The 20,974-nt window shown below is 40.3% G+C and overlaps 1 protein-coding gene across 2 annotated transcripts in view; it reads right to left on the bottom strand.

The window, feature by feature from the left end:
• Nucleotides 1–14,664, bottom strand: part of GFPT1 (glutamine--fructose-6-phosphate transaminase 1) — a 72,469-nt gene extending 57,805 nt beyond the window's left edge. The window contains exon 1 of one of the 2 annotated variants that reach the window (XM_032652971.1): nt 14,477–14,664. In XM_032652971.1, coding sequence (XP_032508862.1) covers nt 14,477–14,483 — 7 coding nt within the window. In that variant the 5' untranslated portion in view covers nt 14,484–14,664. The remainder of the gene's footprint in view (nt 1–14,476) is intronic. The other variant, XM_032652970.1, reaches the window with a different exon arrangement.
• Nucleotides 14,665–20,974: the final 6,310 nt, after the last annotated feature.

Below are 20,974 nucleotides of genomic sequence, written 5' to 3' on the forward strand. Positions count from 1 at the left end.
GTAAAATAAGTTTCACAATAAGTGCCAACAGGTTTTTAATTGGTATTGGCTCTAGAGAGCACCTCTGAAAAGGATTCAGTGACCCTGTCTCTCATACAGGAAGGAAAGCCATGACTGGTTAGCAACTTCTATTACATGGGGAGTCACAGCACAAGGGCCAAATATTTCCTCCCTCTGACGTCTGAGGACACCTGCAGTGCCCTCCAGCTTGATGTTCTATGGTTTTTGAGGATTCTTCTATGATTGCTATAGAGATTGCTATATACTAAGCATGTGGTATTTTTTTTTTTTTTTTTTTTTTTTTTCGGTATGCGGGCCTCTCACTGCCGCGGCCTCTCCCGTTGCGGAGCACAGGCTCCGGACGCGCAGGCCCAGCGGCCACGGCTCACGGGCCCAGCCGCTCCGCGGCATGCGGGATCCCCCCGGACCAGGTCACAAACCCACGTCCCCTGCATCGGCAGGCAGACCCCCAACCACTGCGCCACCAGGGAAGCCCCGTGGTACTTTTTAATACCTCTACAGACTGTACTCCTCTGGGCCTCAATTCTTTGTTCTGACAGTTACATGATTTGTTCTGTGTACATTGTATTAGCAAATTAAAGCTAGAAACCTGGTGGAGGGCCTTAGTATTTTCAGAGTATATCATTAAGAATTAATAAAAGCAAAGTAACATAGAAAATATGAGGACATTTTTCTACAAAACATTTTTCTACATTTTCTTATTATCACACCTAAGATAATGCTCTAGTTCATCTAATACAATGTTCATATATTCACATTTTCCCTATTAACAAAAATAAATGTGTTTTACAGCTGATTTGTTTATTCTACAATATAATAAAGGATCACAGTTCACATTTGATTGTTACGTCTCATAAGTCTCTTTGAATCCAGAATGGTCTCCCCTAATGCCCTGTTTTCCTCTAAGACACTGACTTACTGATAAGCCAGGAGCAATTTTCTTGTTGAATTTCTCACCTCTGGCTATGCCTAATTGATTCCACACTGTGTGGTCTAACCAGTTCCTCTATTCCTTGTATTTCCTGCAAACTGGAAGAGAAATCTAAAGGCTTGACTGATTTAGGTTAAAACTGAGGGACAAGAATTATTCACAAGTATGTATATTTTTTATATTGTCTGGTGACTCCCTATTAGTGATGCTAAGATTCATCACTGCTTTAAGGTAAAGACAAACAGATCACTTAGCCTGTGATATTCTGAAAGCATCCTCACAATACTTTCTAGGACTTCAGATATTGACAGCATTGATTTTAAGACAGTCATATTTTCTTTCTTTGTGGTCCATATATAAATGGTACATCTCCCAATAAGCGGCATCTTAGATTCGACGAAATACCATATATCAATTCCAATTCAAAACCTGCCTTTTCCTTGATAGAGGAAGCACCACTGTTACCAATAATCATTACTGTCATTTATTTTGGTTCACTATTGTAACAAAGAAAAGGGGAAGGGGAGGAACTGAGGAAGAAGAAGTAGGAGCAATATTTCTCCTTGCATAACCAGGCAGGAACTAAAAGGAATAAAAGGATGACACATGTAGAGAAATTTTCTAAGATCAAAGTAACAGAGCTGGGAGAAGAAAGTTATCCCTGGTTAGGAAAATGAAAGATAAAGAGGTTGAATCTGTCAGTTTTACAGAGCAGCCCCTTGAGAGCACAGCTGGCCCACTTGTACAGATTAGCGGGTTATCTGTAATCTTGGGGTAGCTGGGAAAATATAACAGCAAATAATTTGCCAATCAGGCATGCAGGGCATGTTTACAGGGTAGGTATTCATAACTCAAAAGGGTGCTTATTAGAGTAGCAATCCCTATTTCAGGTCTTTGATTTGTCTTATCAAACTTCACAATAAATAGTTCTGCTTAAGGTAACTACAAAAGACTAAAAATCAACTCTCCACCACTCTTCAGTAATTGCTCCAATAACACAAACAGTAGTTGTATGGAGCACAGGAGACTTTCTACTCCCAAATCAGCTTGTGCTTCCAAAGTACAAATTTTCTTATTAATGTAATACACTTGGAATAAATACCTCCCTAACTGAAGCAAGGACTTGGCACCTACAGGCATCACTCTCAGAAAACGGCAAGTTAAATTCAATGACATAAAAGCACTTTTGAACACCTTGCTTAACAAGATATTCAGACATGACCTAGATCACAGACTTGACACATCTGGTTAAAAGCAATCTAGCTGTAGGCAAAGACTATTAAACCTTATTGAAATGAAAACTGAATGCAATTTAGCTGACCAATCAAATTATTAAAGTTCCTATGTCTGGTTGAATTTATGTTCTTACAAATAAAAAATTTTACATTTTTTGAGGTATAGTTGACCTGCAATATTATATTAATTTCAAGAAGAAATTTTGCTTTTAAATATTTTTTCACTTGACAACTTCAATATTCTGATGAAACCTTAGACATTGGAATTTATCAATATTAAGTGGTCAAATTCCTTCTCTAAATTTTATACCTTCTGAAACAGAATCCATCTACAACGCTACTTAAGTTTCATTTAAAAATCTTTTCTTATAACCCAAGTTACAAATTATCATCGTTAAAGATTCAAATAACACAAATCCTACAGAATGAACTGTGAAAAATCTCCTTTTTCTACCTCCACACAGGAGAAAACCACCATTAACCCCACACACTGTCCCAATCCTTCGGCTATGAATTTTTCTACATATATGAACTCAGATGTACATGGTTTTAGAGGTTTTGGTTTTTTTTAACCAAATATGATAATATATTATCATAAATATGATAATATACATATTGCTCTGTAGTTTTTTCTCTTAAGATGTTGGAGATCTTTCTATATCAGTACAACCCATCTACCCCAGTCTACAGAAGGCTGCATAATAAAAATAGTCCATAATAGATTTCTCATATTTTACCTAGCCATTTACCTATTTATTGAGGTTTTTCTAACTCTTTATAATTATAAACAATTCTGCAATTAAGGTTATACACACCAACTATACACTTGCCATAAAACATAGTCAATACTATAATTATAGAGGCACATCCTACAGGTAAGATTCCTTTAAAAGAAGAAATATTTGAGATAACATTTCCTACAACCCTAAAAACACAAAGAAAAAGTTATATGGAGTGACACATGAGAAATTTCAATTATTTGTGTGTTTTTCTAACTGTTCAAAATCTTTTTCCTATTTACAAAATGCTGGTTCAAGTGCCTCCTACTTTGTTGTAAATAAATGGGGCCACTGAAAAGGAGCTCTGTAACACTTCTCTCTTGCATATTTAACATCCTGGAACTCAAAGCACTGTTTAAACACTGACATCTCTAATTATACACTCCCTCACAGTCTACCTATATCATCATCTTTCCCGAGAAAAAGCATGCACTTTCCGCTCACACACCTTTAAACATTCCATCTCTCCCACCTCTCTCTCATCAATCACATCAGACCACAATTTTTCTTCATGCTGCCAAGCCAGCCCCTCTGGGCCCATTATACTCTCACCCCTGTGTCCCTGAGCACCCCTATAGTGAAGTCCATCCATTTCAGGTCATCCATTTATCTCAGGTCCACTTTCATGGGGGCCCTCCCAACTGCTGACCAATCCTGCTAATTCACTGCTTGTCTAAATTTTACACTTCCCCCAGATATTATTCTGAAGTCTAGAATCTAGACTACTCTCAAACCCCCATTTCTCTCTTCCCAGCCTCTTTCTCATTTTCAGTAGATTCTTCCTTTATTGAATTGAAGCCTTCTTCTTCATCTTAACAGTATAATACCCTATAAGCCTATCCTTCCTATAGACTGAAAATAGAGAAACATGTTCCGCACATATTCCCTGAACCAGCCTCTCCTGCTTTTAACTCTTGGTAAGAGATTCCTCAATTTTGTAAATATAGAACTTTTCGTTAACATCAAAATATTCTGAGGATTCTACACAATAGAGGGTTGAATTTTTATTATCCAATGATCTAGATCAACTTTTAGTCAATTTAGAGACAATGCTTAGAGTATGAATCAATCAGCGAACACCTGGCATTAATTTCACAGCTTACACATCAGGAACTCAAATTTTCAACTCTACCAGGGACCTCAGTTTCACAATACTCTCTCTTTTGTTGGTATACATGCTCTCCTCAACACTAACTCAAATCCTTCTGCCTTCATATACGCAGCTTCTCTAACGATTTCTTTATAGCTAAATGCAACTAACTTGTCTCTGCAATATTAAACATGAATGACCTTTTTCTACTCTTGCAGACTCTGTCCAATGCAATATACCACTTTGGAACTCTTCTGCCTCTAACCGCTATTCTTTGGCCTCTTTTCCTGGCGCTTTTATTTCTTCTTTCAAACCCACTAGCAGGAGTTCTCAATTTATTTCTGAATCCATTCACTGCTGGGTAGAATGTGCCATCAGTGGTATCTCTCGCATTGCACTAGTTCTCTACCGGCTGGCAGCATTCCTCAGCTAAGAGTCCTATCCTAACATCTGGAACATTCTTGGCCTAACCAGTCTCAGAATGTCTATTCATTCCACTTGTAGTCTAGAACATGGCAATGAAGAAGGACTGTGTATTATCACCCACACCTGTTATATGTGTAGTCACTGTTTCCTCCAATCAGACAGCAATTCCCTGAAGGCAATTCCTTTGTTTTAGTCATCTCTCCAAAAGGCAGAGTGCCAAGTACAAAGTGATCACTTCAAATATCTTCATTATTTTTTCTTTTATCAATATTTTTTATTGAAGTACAGTTGACTTACAATGTTGTGTTAATTTCTGTTGTACAACAAAGTGATTCTTTCATGTATGTATATATCTATAATATCTATATATTATATAGATAATATCTATATATTATATAGATAATATCTTCTAATACTTTCTAGGTACCTAAAATGTACAGTCAAAAATTCCCAAGTAGGACGGGCGCGAGCCGCGGCCAACAGCCCACACCCCACAGACAGGCATCAGACGCTAAGGCTGCTGCTGCCGCCACCAAGAAGCCTGTGTGCGAGCGCAGTTCACTATCCACACCTCCCTTCAGGGGAGCCTGTGCAGCCCACCACTGCCAGGGTCCCGGGATCCAGGGACAACTTCCCTGGGAGAACGCACGGCGCGCCAAGGCTGGTGCAACGTCCCGCTGGCCTCTGCCGCCTTAGGATCGCCCCGCATCCGCACCCCTTCCTCCCCCTGGCCTGAGTGAGCCAGAGCCCCCGTGTCAGCTGCACCTTTAACCCTGTCCTGCCTGAGCAAAGAACAGACGCCCTCCTGCAACCTACACGCAGAGGCGGGGCCAGATCCAAAGCTGAGCCCCGGGAGACTGTGCGAACAAAGAAGAGAAAGGGAAATCTCTCCCAGCAGCCTCAGGAGCAGCGGATTAAATCTCCGCAATCAACTTGATGTACCCTGCGTCAGTGGAATACATGAATACACAACGAATCATCCCAAATTAAGGAGGTGGACTTTGAGACCAAGATTTATTATTTTTTACCCTTTTCCTGTTTTTGTGAGTGTGTATGTGTCTTCTTCTCTGTGAGATTTTGTCTGTATAGCTTTGTTTTCACCATTTGTCCTAGGGTTCTATCCGTCCGTTTCTTTTTTTTTTTTTTCACTTTTAAAAAATTTTTTTCTTCTTAATTATTTTTTAATTTAATAACTTCATTTTATCTTACTTTATTTTATTTTATCCTCTTTCTTTCTACTTTTTCTCCCTTTTATTCTGAGCCATGTGGATGAAAGGCTCTTGGCGCTACAACCAGGAGTCAGTGCTGTGTCTCTGAGGTGGGAGACCCAACTCCAGGACACTGGTCCACAAGAGACCTCCCAGCTCCACATAATATCAAACGGCGAAAATCTCCCAGAGATCTCCATCTCAACACAAGCACCCAGCTTCACTCAACGACCAGCAAGCTACACTGCTGGACACCCTATGCCAAACGACTAGCAAGACAGGAACACAACCCCACCCATTAGCAGAGAGGCTGCTTAAAATCATAATAAGTCCACAGACACCCCAAAACACACCACCAGACGTCGACCTGCCCACCATAAAGACAAGATCCAGCCTCATTCACCAGAACACAGGCACTAGTCCCCTCCACCAGGAAGCCTACATAACCCACTGAACCAACTTTAGCAACTGGGGACAGACACCAAAAACAATGGGAACTACGAACCTGCAGCCTGTAAAAAGGAGACCCCAAACACAGTAAAATAAGCAAAATGAGAAGACAGAAAAACACACAGCAGATGAAGGAGCAAGATAAAAACCCACCAGACCTAACAAATGAAGAGGAAATAGGCAGCCTACCTGAAAAAGAATTCAGAATAATGATAGTAAACATGATCCAAAATCCTGGAAATAGAGAAAAAGCAAGAAACATTTAACAAGGACCTAGAAGAACTAAAGATGAAACAAGCAACGATGAACAACACAATAAATGAAATTAAAAATACTCTAGATGGGATCAATAGCAGAATAACTGAGGCAGAAGAACGGATAAGTGACCTGGAAGATAAAATAGTGGAAATAACTACTGCAGAGAAGAATAAAGAAAAAAGAATGAAAAGAACTGAGGACAGTCTCAGAGACCTCTGGGACAACATTAAACGCACCAACATTAGAATTCTAGGGGGCCCAGAAGAAGAAGAGAAAAAGAAAGGGACTGAGACAATATTTGAAGAGATTATAGTTGAAAACTTCCCTAATATGGGAAAGGAAATAGTTAATCAAGTCCAGGAAGCACAGAGAGTCCCATACAGGATAAATCCAAGGAGAAACACGCGAATACACATATTAATCAAACTATCAAAAATTAAATACAAAAAAAAACATATTAAAAGCAGCAAGGGAAAAGAAACAAATAACACACACGGGAATCCCCATAGGGTTAACAGCGGATCTTTCAGCAGAAACTCTTCAAGCCAGAAGGGAATGACATATGTCTATATTTAAAGTGATGAAGGACAAAAACCTGCAACCAAGATTACTCTACCCAGCAAGGATATCATTCAGATTTGATGGAGAAATTAAAACCTTTACAGACAAGCAAAAGCTGAGAGAGTTCAGCACCACCAAACCAGCTTTACAACAAATGCTAAAGGAACTTCTCTAGGCAAGAAACACAAGAAAAGGAAAAGACCTACAATAACAAACCCAAAACAATTAAGAAAATGGGAATAGGAACATACATATCAATAATTACCTTAAATGTACATGGATTAAATGCTCCCACCAAAAGACACAGACTGGCTGAATAGATACAAAAACAAGACCTGTATATATGCTGTCTACAAGAGACCCACGTCAGACCTAGGGACACATACAGACTGAAAGATGTAAAAAGATATTCCATGCAAATGGAAACCAAAAGAAAGCTGGAATAGCAATTCTCATATCAGACAAAATAGACTTTAAAATAAAGACTATTACAAGAGACAAAGAAGGACACTACATAATGATCAAGGGATCAATCCAAGAAGATATAACAATTATAAATATTTAGGGACCCAACATAGGAGCGCCTCAATACACAAGGCAAATACTAACAGCCATAAAAGGGGAAATCGACAGTAACACAATCATAGTAGGAGACTTTAACACCCCACTTTCACCAATGGACAGATGATCCACAATGAAAATAAACAAGGAAACACAGCTTTAAATGATACATTAAACAAGGTGGACTTAATTGATATTTATAGGACATTCCATCCAAAAACAACAGAATACACATTCTTCTCAGGTGCTCATAGAACATTCCCCAGGATAGATCATATCTTGGGTCACAAGTCAAGCCTTGGTAAATTTAAGAAAATTGAAATTGTATCAAGTGTCTTCCCCCATCACAACGCTATGAGACTAGATATCAATTACAGGAAAAGATCTGTAAAAAATACAAACACATGGAGGCTAAACAATACACTACATAATAACGAAATGATCACTGAAGAAATCAAAGAGGAAATCAAAAAATACCTAGAAACAAATGACAATGGAGATACGACGACCCAAAACCTATCGGATGCAGCAAAAGCAGTTCTAAGGGGGAAGTTTATAGCAATAAAATCCTACCTTAGGAAACAGGAAACATCCCGAATAAACAACCTAACCTTGCACCTAAAGCATTTAGAGAAAGAAGAACAAAAAAATCCCAAAGTTAGCAGAAGGAAAGAAATCATAAAGATCAGATCAGAAATAAATCAAAAAGAAATGAAGGAAACAATAGCAAAGATCAATAAAACTAAAAGCTGGTCATTTGAGAAGATAAACAAAATCGATAAACCATTAGCCAGACTCATCAAGAAAAAAAGGGAGAAGAGTCAAATCAATAGAATTAGAAATGAAAAAGGAGTAGTAACAACTGACACTGAAGAAATACAAAAGATCATGAGAGATTACTACAAGCAACTCTATGCCAATAAAATGGACAACCTGGAGGAAATGGACAAATTCTTAGAAATGCACAACCTGCCAAGACTGAGCCAGGAAGAAATAGAAAATACGAACAGACCAATCACAAGCACTGAAATTGAAACTGTGATTAAAAATCTTCCAACAAACAAAAGCCCAGGACCAGATGGCTTCACAGGCGAATTCTATCAAACATTTAGAGAAGAGCTAACACCTATCCTTCTCAAACTCTTCCAGAATATAGCAGAGGGAGGAACACTCCCAAACTCATTCTATGAGGCCACCATCACCCTGATACCAAAACCAGACAAGGATGTCACAAAAAAAGAAAACTACAGGCCAATATCACTGATGAACATAGATGCAAAAATCCTCAACAAAATACAAGCAAACAGAATCCAACAGCACATTAAACGGATCATACGCCATGATCAAGTGGGGTTTATTCCAGGAATGCAAGGATTCTTCAATATACGCAAATCAATCAATGTGATACACCATATTAACAAACTGAAGGAGAAAAACCATATGATCATCTCAATAGATGCAGAGAAAGCTTTCGACAAAATTCAACACCCAATTATGATAAAAACCCTGCAGAAAGTAGGCATAGAGGGAACTTTCCTCAACATAATAAAGGCCATATATGACAAACCCACAGCCAACATCGTCCTCAATGGTGAAAAACTGAAAGCATTTCCACTAAGATCAGGAACAAGACAAGGTTGCCCACTCTCACCACTCTTATTCAACATAGTTTTAGAAGTTTTAGCCACAGCAATCAGAGAAGAAAAGGAAATAAAAGGAATCCAAATTGGAAAAGAAGAAATAAAGCTGTCACTGTTTGCAAATGACGTGATACTATACATAGAGAATCCTAAAGATGCTACCAGAAAACTACTAGAGCTAATCAATGAATTTGGTAAAGTAGCAGGATACAAAATTAATGCACAGAAATCTCTTGCATTCCTATACACTAATCATGAAAAATCTGAACGTGAAATCAAGAAAACACTCCCATTTACCATGGCAACAAAAAGAACAAAATATCTAGAAATAAACCTACCTAAGGAGACAAAAGACCTGTATGCAGAAAATTATAAGACACTGATGAAAGAAATTAAAGATGATACAACTAGATGGAGAGATATACCATGTTCTTGGATTGGAAGAATCAACATTGTGAAAATGACTCTACTACCCAAAGCAATCTACAGGTTCAATGCAATCCCTATCAAACTACCACTGGCATTTTTTACAGAACTAGAACAAAAAATTTCACAATTTGTATGGAAACACAAAAGACCCCGAATAGCCAAAGCAATCTTGAGAATGAAAAACGGAGCTGGAGGAATCAGGCTCCCTGACTTCAGACTATACTACAAAGCTACAGTAATCAAGACAGTATGGTACTGGCACAAAAACAGAAACATAGATCAATGGAACAGGATAGAAAGCCCAGAGATTAACCCATGCACGTATGGTCACCTTATCTTTGATAAAGGAGGCAGAAATGTACAATGGAGAAAGGACAGCCTCTTCAATAAGTGGTGCTGGGAAAACTGGACAGGTACATGTAAAAGTATGAGATTAGATCACTCCCTAACACCATACAAAAAAATAAGCTCAAAATGGATTAAAGACCTAAATGTAAGGCCAGAAACTACCAAACTCTTAGAGGAAAACATAGGCAGGACACTCTATGACATAAATCACAGCAAGATCCTTTTTGACCCACCTCCTAGGGAAATGGAAATAAAAATAAACAAATGGGACCTAATGAAACTTCAAAGCTTTTGCACAGCAACGGAAACCATAAACAAGACCAAAAGACAACCCTCAAAATGGGAGAAAATATTTGCCGATGAAGCAACTGACAAAGGATTAATCTCCAAAATTTACAAGCAGCTCATGCAGCTCGATAACAAAAAATCAAACAACCCAGTCCAAAAATGGGCAGAAGACCTAAGTAGACATTTCTCCAAAGAAGATATACAGACTGCCAACAAACACATGAAAGAATGCTCCACATCATTAATCATTAGAGAAATGCAAATCAAAACTACAATGAGATATCATCTCACACTGGTCAGAATGGCCATCATCAAAAAATCTAGAAACAATAAATGCTGGAGAGTGTGTGGAGAAAAGGGAACCCTCCAGCACTGTTGGTGGGAATGTGAATTGGTACAGTCACTATGGAAAACAGTATGGAGGTTACTTAAAAAACTAAAAATAGAACTACCATACGACCCAGCAATCCCACTACTGGGCATCTACCCTGAGAAAACCATAATTCAAAAAGAGTCATGTACCAAAATGTTCACTGCAGCTCTATTTACAATAGCCAGGACATGGAAGCAACCTAAGTGTCCATCAACAGATGAATGGATAAAGATGTGGCACATATATACAATGGAATATTACTCAGCCATAAAAAAACGAAATTGAGTTATTTGTAGTGAGGTTGATGGACCTAGAGTCTGTCACACAGAGTGAGGTAAGTCAGAAAGAGAAAGACAAATACCGTACGCTAACACATATATATGGAATCTAAGGGGAAAAAACGGTACTGATGAACCTAGTTGCAGGGCAGGAATAAAGATGTAGACATAGAGAATGGACTTGAGGACACGGGGTGGGAGGGGGAAGCTGGGGCGAAGTGAGAGTAGTATCGATAGATATACACTACGGAATGTAAAATAATTAGCTAGTGGGAAGCAGCAGCATAGCACAGGGAGATCAGCTCGGTGCTTTGCGATGACCTAGAGGGGTTGGATAGGGAGGATGGGAGGGAGGCTCAAGAGGAAGTGGATATGAGGACATATGTATGCATATGGCTGATTCACTTTGGTGTACAACAGAAACTAACACAGTATTGTGAAGCAATTATACTCCAATAAAGATTGAAAACAAAAACAAAAACTCTTTCCCACCTTCTACTGCTCATTACCAGGACCTATTAACTTTCCCCTTTCCAGGGAACACAACTGAGGAAATGCTCATTAAGCAATAATTCTTTTCTTTCACAACTACTTACCCAGTATGATTTCTAAGAATATGTTAACACTAGTAGTTTTATGATTTATCCTAGAAGCCAGTCTTAGCATCCCTCAACTAGCCCCAAAGCTATTACACAGTATAATTACAAAAAAAATTTTAAGGATTCATATCAGAATATTTTTTAATTGCAGCTCTCTTACTGTTTTTAAATATTATCTCATTTACAAAAATATCATTTATATACACCATTGGACCAGAAGGGTATAATCCTACATTTATTAAAAAACAGCAAAATCTGTTAAGAGCTGTGCGTAACTTAAGTGAATTGACACTCTCTCACTGAAGCCAAAGGTAAAACAGATTAAAAAGGACAAAGTATTCCAAAGAACCAAGAATAAGAGGAAGACGAAATAAATTTAAAAAATAGATACACTATTTTTCTCTGGAAGATTCATAATGCTTACTAGCATATTAAAAGTTCCAAAAAGTCCTGCAATTTAAAAAAAAGCCAGCTCAACACTGTTAAGTCTGTGGCTTCTCAAATTTATTTGACCATAAAATCTTTTTTTTTCCCCTCAGTAAGATATTAACGTCCCGATACAACCTGATAAATATAATAACAGTTTTAACAGTATTTCTGATTGGAAAAAGCTATCAAAAAGAATTGTTAGTCCTCATTCTGCAATGTTGAAACGAAATCTTTTAGAAAAACTTGAACCAGCAGCAGGTAATCAGAAAGTAAATCTCTAAATTTTCCCATCTAATCTCATTCCTACTCAATTTCTCTGCCTAGAAATTTTATGTCAATAATTAAGATGTGGGAGGAAAATAAGGACAAATCTTTGTCTTCTTAACAGTTAACTTTCAGAATTTACATTGAAGAGGAGAGAAATTCTGAACACTATTCCTGGAATCATGTAAAACTGGTCCAGGTTAAAAGCAGGACCTTAGAAATGCCTCAAATACTAGTTCTTTTTTTTTTTTTTAACGTCTTTACTGGCGTATAATTGCTTTACAATGGTGTGTTAGTTTCTGCTTTATAACAACGTGAATCAGTTACACATATACATATGTTCCCATAACTAGTTCTTTATTTCTTGTTTATCACCTGTTTCCTCAGCAGCATAACATGGTGGAATGAGGATGCTGACTCTGTGAAAACGCCTAACAACTAATCACCACCCAGAAAGCCTCACCCTTATCTGAACCTTTTCTAAACCTGATCTGATTTTTTCTTTTATAGTACTGTACTTTGACTTCTGTTTTTTCTGGAACAAGATAAAGAAATGATCTGCAACCAGAAAGCCAGGTACTTGACTAGGTGCACACCTCATCACTCAGTAACAGTTAATTACCAAACAAGCACACTGGGGATTGCAAATTCATTACCTCACAGCTCCAAACTAAATTATGTCTTTTGCAAAACCACTCTACTACCTAGACACTGCAAAAGTGTAACTGATTCTAAAGTCAGCTCTACCACTAATAATTTCAGCAGGCTATTTATAATTGTTTCTGTGTGCTTTCTTTTCAATCTACTCTAAATTTAAACTTGCTCTTCATTTCAGAAGCTGAAATTAACATAAAGTTAAATGCAGGAAAAACAGACACTAATGAGTACAAGCTACTCCTGCTCAGTTCCTCTTGCAAAAGGCTACAAAGAATGTTTCCCAGGTAGCTTCAATTCTATTACAATCATACTTCCCTTAAAAAAAGTGTTCTTAGGACTTCCCTGGTGGCGCAGTGGTTAAGAATCCACCTGCTAATGCAGGGAACAGCGGTTCAAGCCCTGGTCCGGGAAGATCCCACATGCCTCGGAGCAACTAAGCCCGTCTGCCACAACTACTGAGCCTGCGCTCTAGAGCCCGCGAGCCACAACTACTGAGCCCGCGTGCTGCAACTACTGAAGCCCGAGTGCTGCAATTACTGAAGCCCGCGCGCCTAGAGCCTGTGCTCGTCAACAAGAGAAGCCTCACCACAATGAGAAGCCCGCGCACCACAACGAAGAGTAGCCCCCAGTCGCCTCAACTAGAGAAAGCCCGCGCTCAGCAACAAAGACCCAACACAGCCAAAAATAAATAAATTAAATAAATAAATTTTTTTTAAAAAGTGTTCTTTCTTCCAAGGGTAAGGTCAGTTGTAGATTTCAATAAGGAAGGTAAGAATTCAATTCTTTTTACTGACAATAGCCAAGTTAATACGAATTTTAGAGCGTATCAGTCATTTCAGATATAATTCTGACAATTATAACTTTAACTCATACTTTTATCTAATTATTAAAACGACTAAGTCTCAAAACATGGACTAAAAGGGCCTAACTTTATGTTTTAACTGTTCTAGGTAAAACATTCATTAAACGTAGACCAATATTTCTCATACGTAAGTGTTTCAAATGGGTGCACATGCAAGTCATAAATGATGTACGATCTCTCTCCACGGTCACTTCCAGGCCCATTCACCAAGGCTTTGATTAGCAATGGCTTCTGTTGAGATGGGGGGAGGCAGGAAATAAGATCATATGAAATGTCATTGTCGTAGCTCTAGCTATAGTTCTATTTTCTGCTGGGCGTGTCCGAAAGAAAGCAACTAAAATTAAATATTTTTTAAAAGGTAAATCCTGGAAGAATGCGAGATAAATTCAGGAGACCTCACCTGATGTTCCACAGGTTGCCTCCCTCACCTGCTGGACTCTTTTGAAGTCACTCCCCTCCACCCCTCAGTTCCCTCAGCCCTCGCTCCTTTTCCAACTCAGACAGTGCTCTTCGCTCCTGGTTCCCTTCTTGGCGCAAAGCCTCCTTCGGCCCCCCCAGATCCCTTCTAGGGCCCGCCCTCCTCTCAGGTGCCGTCCTAGGTCCCCGCTCCAGCTCTCAGAGGCTGGCCCCCGCCCCCAGCACCCGCAGGCACCGCGGGACACCCCCGCCCAACACCCTGACTTCGCACCCTCCACACTCCCGCTCCCGCCGGTTCCACCGGCCTCAGCGACGCCCGCACCGCACCCCAGCACCGCCCCGCAACACGCCCCCCGCCCGCGGCCCCCTTACCGCACATGATGCAGGAGGCACGGCCTGCAGGGCAAGCGGCGAGCGGCTGGCGAGTTCGGGAGAACACACAAGCCTTTTGGGCGGTCAGCGAGCTTGGGGGCCAGGGGGGCGCCGACACGACTCCCTCACGGATGCCACGGCCGAGGCAACGAAACCCGTCCCGTCCTCCCGGGCTTGCCAGCAACTGCCTCTGGGCCCCGCCCCCCGGCGCGCACCGCGCCGCCGCCGCCACCGCCCGCAGGCCCCATTGGGCCGCGTCCGCGCCGCTCAAGCGTAGGTCCCGCCTCCCCGCACAGCCCCGCCCCTCACCGCCCCAGAGCCCACGCAGGCGCTGGCCTGCTGGCGGCTGAGACGTGGCAGCGGCTCGCGGCCGCATCCGCTTGAGGTTCCTGGAGCCGCCCGACCACCGGGCACGCAGCGGGAGGCACTGCCCTGCGGGAGGGAAAGAACTGGGAGGCTGGCAGGGAACGATGGAGAGATTAGCAAAGAGGATGGTATTGTTACCAAAGCAAATAGCGTTGGGGCACGCGCCTAAAGCAGTCCAAGGCCCCAAGTTCCGGCGCCCCACCAAGCGGGGAGAGAGGAGGAAGAAAGAAGGATACCTGATCCTAGGGGACAAACAAAGTCAGGGTGGAAAGAGGACATAAGCTTGTAAAAAAATTGGAAAGAATTGAGTGAGATGAGGGAAGAGAGGTACCAATCAGGTCTGGCCAGTCTTTCTGGTGACAGCGATTTAGTTCCCGACTTTAGCTCTAAGTCAGATTCTTGGCCTCGAAAGCCTTCCGCTCCCATTCCCACCCCCATCCACTGCCTCCATAACCCCCAGTTTTTTGCAGAGGGGGAGTGGGTCGAATGTTAAGGCTCAACTGTCCAACACTAGGCGCCTGGGCTTAAGAAACGCTGCTGGCCCATACTTCTGATGGCCCACGTCTCAGGCAGTAAGGAATTGCCTGGATTTGACAGCCTTCCACTGGACTCATGAACTATTAATCCTATGAATTAATGCACAAGTCCTGCCAAGAGAGACTTAATCAGAGAGAGATGATGTTTCTGAAAATTTATTACCTGAGCATTTGCTTTAAGATTTAAATGCTATTTTTAGTCAAATGTAGATGGTTATTATAACGCTATTAATGGCCCAAGACTAGAATCAAATAAAAACTTGCCTGACGTATAGAACATTGCATGGTCTTCTGATCCCAGATGTCTGGTCTTACCTCACACTACTGCTCTCTTCCTACTTCACCTTTCAGCCGTTTACACTCTAACAACCCTGAACAGGTAGTTTCCCAGCGGGTCCAACGTTCTCAAATCTTTTGCACATATTGGTTACTCTTTGGGGAATCCCCACCCCATCTCTGCTTAAATGCTACTTCTTGGGGAAAACCCTTTTTGTCTTCCCCCAGAGAGGCTGGAGGACAGTCATTAACCTCTCATTCTTTGAGCTGCCTCCTTTAAAGCAATATGCTTCAATATTTTATGATTTTTTAATATGTTTCCCTACAAAGCTAAGTTTCTTGAGAGTAGAACAAGTCTTTGCATACCCAACACCTGGTATAAACTCTAGCACAAAGTAAGGGATCAAAAATGTTTTTGAAGGAGTGAAAAAAGTCATATGTTCTTAGCAGAATTGACTTTCTATGGCTGGTTATCTGATCAAATGAGCAAAGGGCTTTCCAGCTTTTCTTAGAGGGAAAAAGATGCCCTTTTAGCATGTGTTCGGAAAAGATGAAAACGCTAATTGCAGCAACATGGATGGTCCTATAGATTATCAAACTAAGTGAAGTCAGACAAAGACAAATATCACTTATATGTGGAATCTAAAAAAATGATACAAATGAGCTTATTTACAAAACAGAAATAGACTCACAGACATAGAAAACAGCCTATGGTTACCAAAGGGGAAATGGGGGGAGGGATAAATTAGGATTTGAGAATTAACATATACACACTACTATATATAAAATAGATAACCAACAGGACCTACTGTATGGCACAGGGAACTATATTCAATAACTTGTGATAACCTATAATAGAAAAGAATCTGAAAAAGAATATATATAGGGCTTCCCTGGTTGAAAGAGGTTGAAAGTCCACCTGCCAATGCAAGGGACACGGGTTCGTGCCCCGGTCCGGGAAGATCCAACATGCCGCGGAGCGGCTGGGCCCGTGAGCCATGGCCGCTGAGCCTGCGCGTCCGGAGCCTGTGCTCTGTAACGGGAGAGGCCACAACAGTGAGAGTCCCACATACCGCAAAAAAAAAAAAAAAAGAATATATATATATATATATATATATATATATAAAACTGAATATACATATAAAACTGAATCACTTTGCTGTACACCTGAAACTAACACAACATTGTAAACCAACTATACGTCAATAAAAAGTTGTTTGTTTTCAAAAAAACAAGAGAGAAAGAAAAAGATGCCCTTTTATAAGTGTCCTGAAAGAAAGAAAGGAAAATGTCACATTTAACTAATGAAAGTACTCACCTGCAAGCCCTTTAATATTTCAGGCCCTTAAACAGGTTCCTAAATTACCCAGAGCAAAGTTAAAAACCAGTGAATTGTTTGTTACTAGACAACACATTTTTTAATTCAAGAGGCAAAAAAAAGTCTCTGTGTGTGTATGTGTTAGCCTCAGAACCCTCATCTAAGAGGTTCTGGTAGAACCTTGGTGATATTGCCAAGAAGTGAAGGTATGATTCCAAAGTTTGAACAATACTTTTGTGCATCACCAGAAAACTTGTTGATGGAACAAAGAAAATGTTAGTGGTATCACCAAAGTGCTCATGCTCAAACTATAATAACCTATGAACACTTACTTTCCTCTTCTGCTTTCTACTCCATCATGACCACCAGTTTGTCTTGTCCACCTCCATTCTACAGCTATTTCGGAAGGTGCTCATGCACCAGTTTCAAGGAAGAAACTTTGAAGGTCAATATTTTCCCAGCCCAAGCTTGAACAACCTCACCAACCCACTGCAACAAAGAGCCTTTGTAAACATGTGCCAATCAAGACACTGATACGGAAGAACTTTGTCTGACCTCCATCTATACACAGCTTTGCTTTAGCTGGATCTTTGGGGATACGGGCTGGAGGAGAAGAAAATAAATGCCCTATGAAGGAAAGGAGACATCTGGGTCTGATTCAAACATCCAAGGAAATGGAAAAGATTTTCTCTCCTGAACAAAAGTTCTGAACTAATAATAATAATAATGATGGTAACGGGGTGTAATTCATTGTCTTTTTATGTAAGTCCATTTCCCTGTTCATGGGATTAGTCCTGTTGAATATGATGGTTCTCAGCCTTCTCCTTGCCATGCAACCTGAAGGCCATCAGGGATTCCATTGCCATTGCTAAAGAAACGAAGAACCATGATTGAAATAGCTTTATAAGGTTTTTAAATGCCCCCATATTTGTGATTTTTGTTATCACTTATCTGGATTACAATAAGTATTGATAGCAATAAACTTATTAAAAAGGCCTCGGTACAAACTTCCAGTTATAAAATAAATAAGTCCTGGGGACGTAATGTACAGGATGGTGACTATAATTAATGATACTGTATTGTATATTTGAAAGTTGCTAAGAGAGTAGATCTTAAAAGTTCTCCTCACTATGTGTGGTGATGGATGTTAACTAGACTTAGTGTGGTGATCATTTTGCAATATATACATCAATCATGCTGTACATCTGAAACTAATATAACGTTATATGTCAATTATCTCATTTTAATATACATACATTTTATCTCATATATCTCTCATAATATACATACATATCTCATTTTAATATACATACATACATACATCTCATTTTAATTATACATACATACACACATCTCATTTTAATTATACATACATTTTAAAAGCCCTGTGCATTACAAGAATATGGGAAGCAGGGGCATATATATCCCACATCTATGGAGTTATATGGAGAAGTGTACTTCAGTGGACAGAGAAGATGTCAAAGGAAAAAGAAGTAGGTTGAGCCACGAAGGCCTTTGAGAAGGAAGCAATGAACAGGAGAAGGCACCAGTCAGGGCCTCAGAAAGGCCCCTTAAGTAAACCCCTTTGATTCCACCACTACCCCAGTTCATCCTAGACACTTTCACACCAGAGTGATTTTTCAAAAACACAGATCAGATCCTGTTTCTCCCTGCTTCCAATTCAGTGGGTATCCTTCACCTGAAGGATTAAGTCCAGACTCCTATGCACACACCCTTGGTAATTCAGATCTCACTCCTGTCGGTTTTATCAGCATCATCTCCCATCACTGTATTCAAGCATTTAACGGTCTAGCTATACTTTAACCTATTGGCAGTTCCCTAAAGAAGAATCCTATCTTAAACTTTGCATCTGTGTATTTGCCCTTTTTAAAAGGAAGCATTAAGAAGGGAATCAAATGTTAAATAGTTAGGGCTTGACTATAGAGGACTAGTCACTCACAAAATAGGATTATAAGGGAACCAGAAAGTTCCCTTGTGCAAAATTACCTCCACTCCTTCCCTATCACATTGCCTAAACTCCACCTGTACATATATATTTAAGGCAGAACACCTCTCCCTCCCCAAGGAGATCTACATTAAGTCATTATCATCTATTACACTTTAGAGTGTAACTATGAGATTATTTTCATTTGGATACCAGGTGTGAAAAAGTCACTGAGGAAATGCAAGCTTTGATGGGGATAAAATAAAGATAATTCTGAAATTAGAAGGAAGGCAGACCTGGACAGATTACCTTGGTTGATGACACTGGGCAAGAAAGGGACAATATAAGGGCATGTGGAACTAAGTATGGTAATGCCAGAGAAAGGAGGCCAAATTATGGAAGCAGGAATCAGAAATAAGTTGGTGCTGAAGGCAAACTTTACCCACTGTGATGGCTGATTGTATGGGTCAATTTGGCTGCACTGGAGTGCCCAGATATTTGGTCAAATATATTCTGGATGTTTCTGTGAGGATGCTTTCAGATGAGGTTAACATTTACATCAGTGGACTCAGTAAAGCACAATGAGCTCCATTACGTGGATGGGCCTCATCTAGTCAACTAAAAGTCTGAATAGAACAAAAGACTGACCTCCCCAGAGCTAGAAGGAATTCCCCAGCCAAACTGGACTTGGACTGCAACGTCAGCTCTTCCCTGTCTCCACCCTGACAGACCATCCTGCAGATTTTGGACTTCGTAGCCTCCATGATTGCATGAGCCAATTCCTTAAAATGAATTTCTCTCTCCCTCTCTCCCCCCTACTAGTTCTGTTTCTCTAGAAAGCCTGACTAACACATCCATCGAAGGGTGATCTTATTGACTTCCTCAACATGAATATATGTATTTATTTTAAATTTCTAGAGGATAGAGCTTTCAATGACAAATAATAGAAAGTTACTCAAACTAGCTGAAGAGGGGGATTTATTGGCTAATGTAATTGGAAAGGACAGAAATACAAACAGCTTCAGATACATCTATATCCAGGCACACAAAAAATGTTGTCAGAACTCTCTTTGATTCTCTCTCTGACCTCATGGACAGGGAAAAGACCCTAAAACAGCTCTGGAATCACATCTTTACAGCTCGCAGTCCAAGGGGAGAGAGGCTATTCCTCCATCCTCACTTTTTATATTTAGGCAAGGATTCTGATGGGTCTAGTGAGTCGTATGCCCCACTCTGGTGGCAAAGGTAGGACACGGTGATTGGACAGTTCCACCAGAGCCACATAGAGGTCAGGAATAGGTAGAAGTTCTTCAAAGGAAGGGCTAAAAGAATGAAGGGACACCAAGAAAACACTAACAAAAGATGTTCACTCCTCAGGCTTGAGAACAAAGGGTGCTGACTCCAACTAGAATACATTCCCCAATACTCGCCTCCAGGGTGGCTCCAAATTTCCCCAGTAGGCAGAACCTGGGGCAGAGTTTTCCACCTCTGCTAGAAAGAAACTCATTCTACTGCCAAGAAATTGTCAACAAATTGGAAACCATGAGATTAACTGGTCCTATCTACTATTTCTATCCTGTAGGATGTGATCAGAGCCAAAATAGAGGTGGACCATTCAGGGAGCTGCCTAGAGTTGAAAGATGACTCCAAATGTAAGGAGACAGAAGAATACTGTTTTCTAGAGTTTCTTTCAAAAGTCGATTCTGCAGACTGCAAGCACCCTGTGGAATTATTATTGATAACTCTAATGTGGAGAAGCAGAGTATAAGGCTAGGGTTTCCCAAAGGGATGATGTAAATTCCCACTGGACTGGAGAGCAGCCAGCTTCGTATTCCTGCATGAAAAAAATGTACACACATGCACACAGATGTGTACAAATGTACACATTTGGCCCATGATCGTCTGGAGCAAGTAAAAGATGATCCACTAGGAAGCAGCACCTATGAAGACAAGGAATGCTTTTCCCTTTCCTGAGGTAGGAATACTCAGGAAAGGTATGAGGGTTCAATTCCCTAATGGCAATGTGCATAGGCTCTGCACCCAGAACGTCAGGGTCC

This window comes from Phocoena sinus, chromosome 13 (assembly GCF_008692025.1).
Source record: "Phocoena sinus isolate mPhoSin1 chromosome 13, mPhoSin1.pri, whole genome shotgun sequence".
In the NCBI taxonomy this organism is placed as follows: Eukaryota; Metazoa; Chordata; class Mammalia; order Artiodactyla; family Phocoenidae; genus Phocoena; species Phocoena sinus.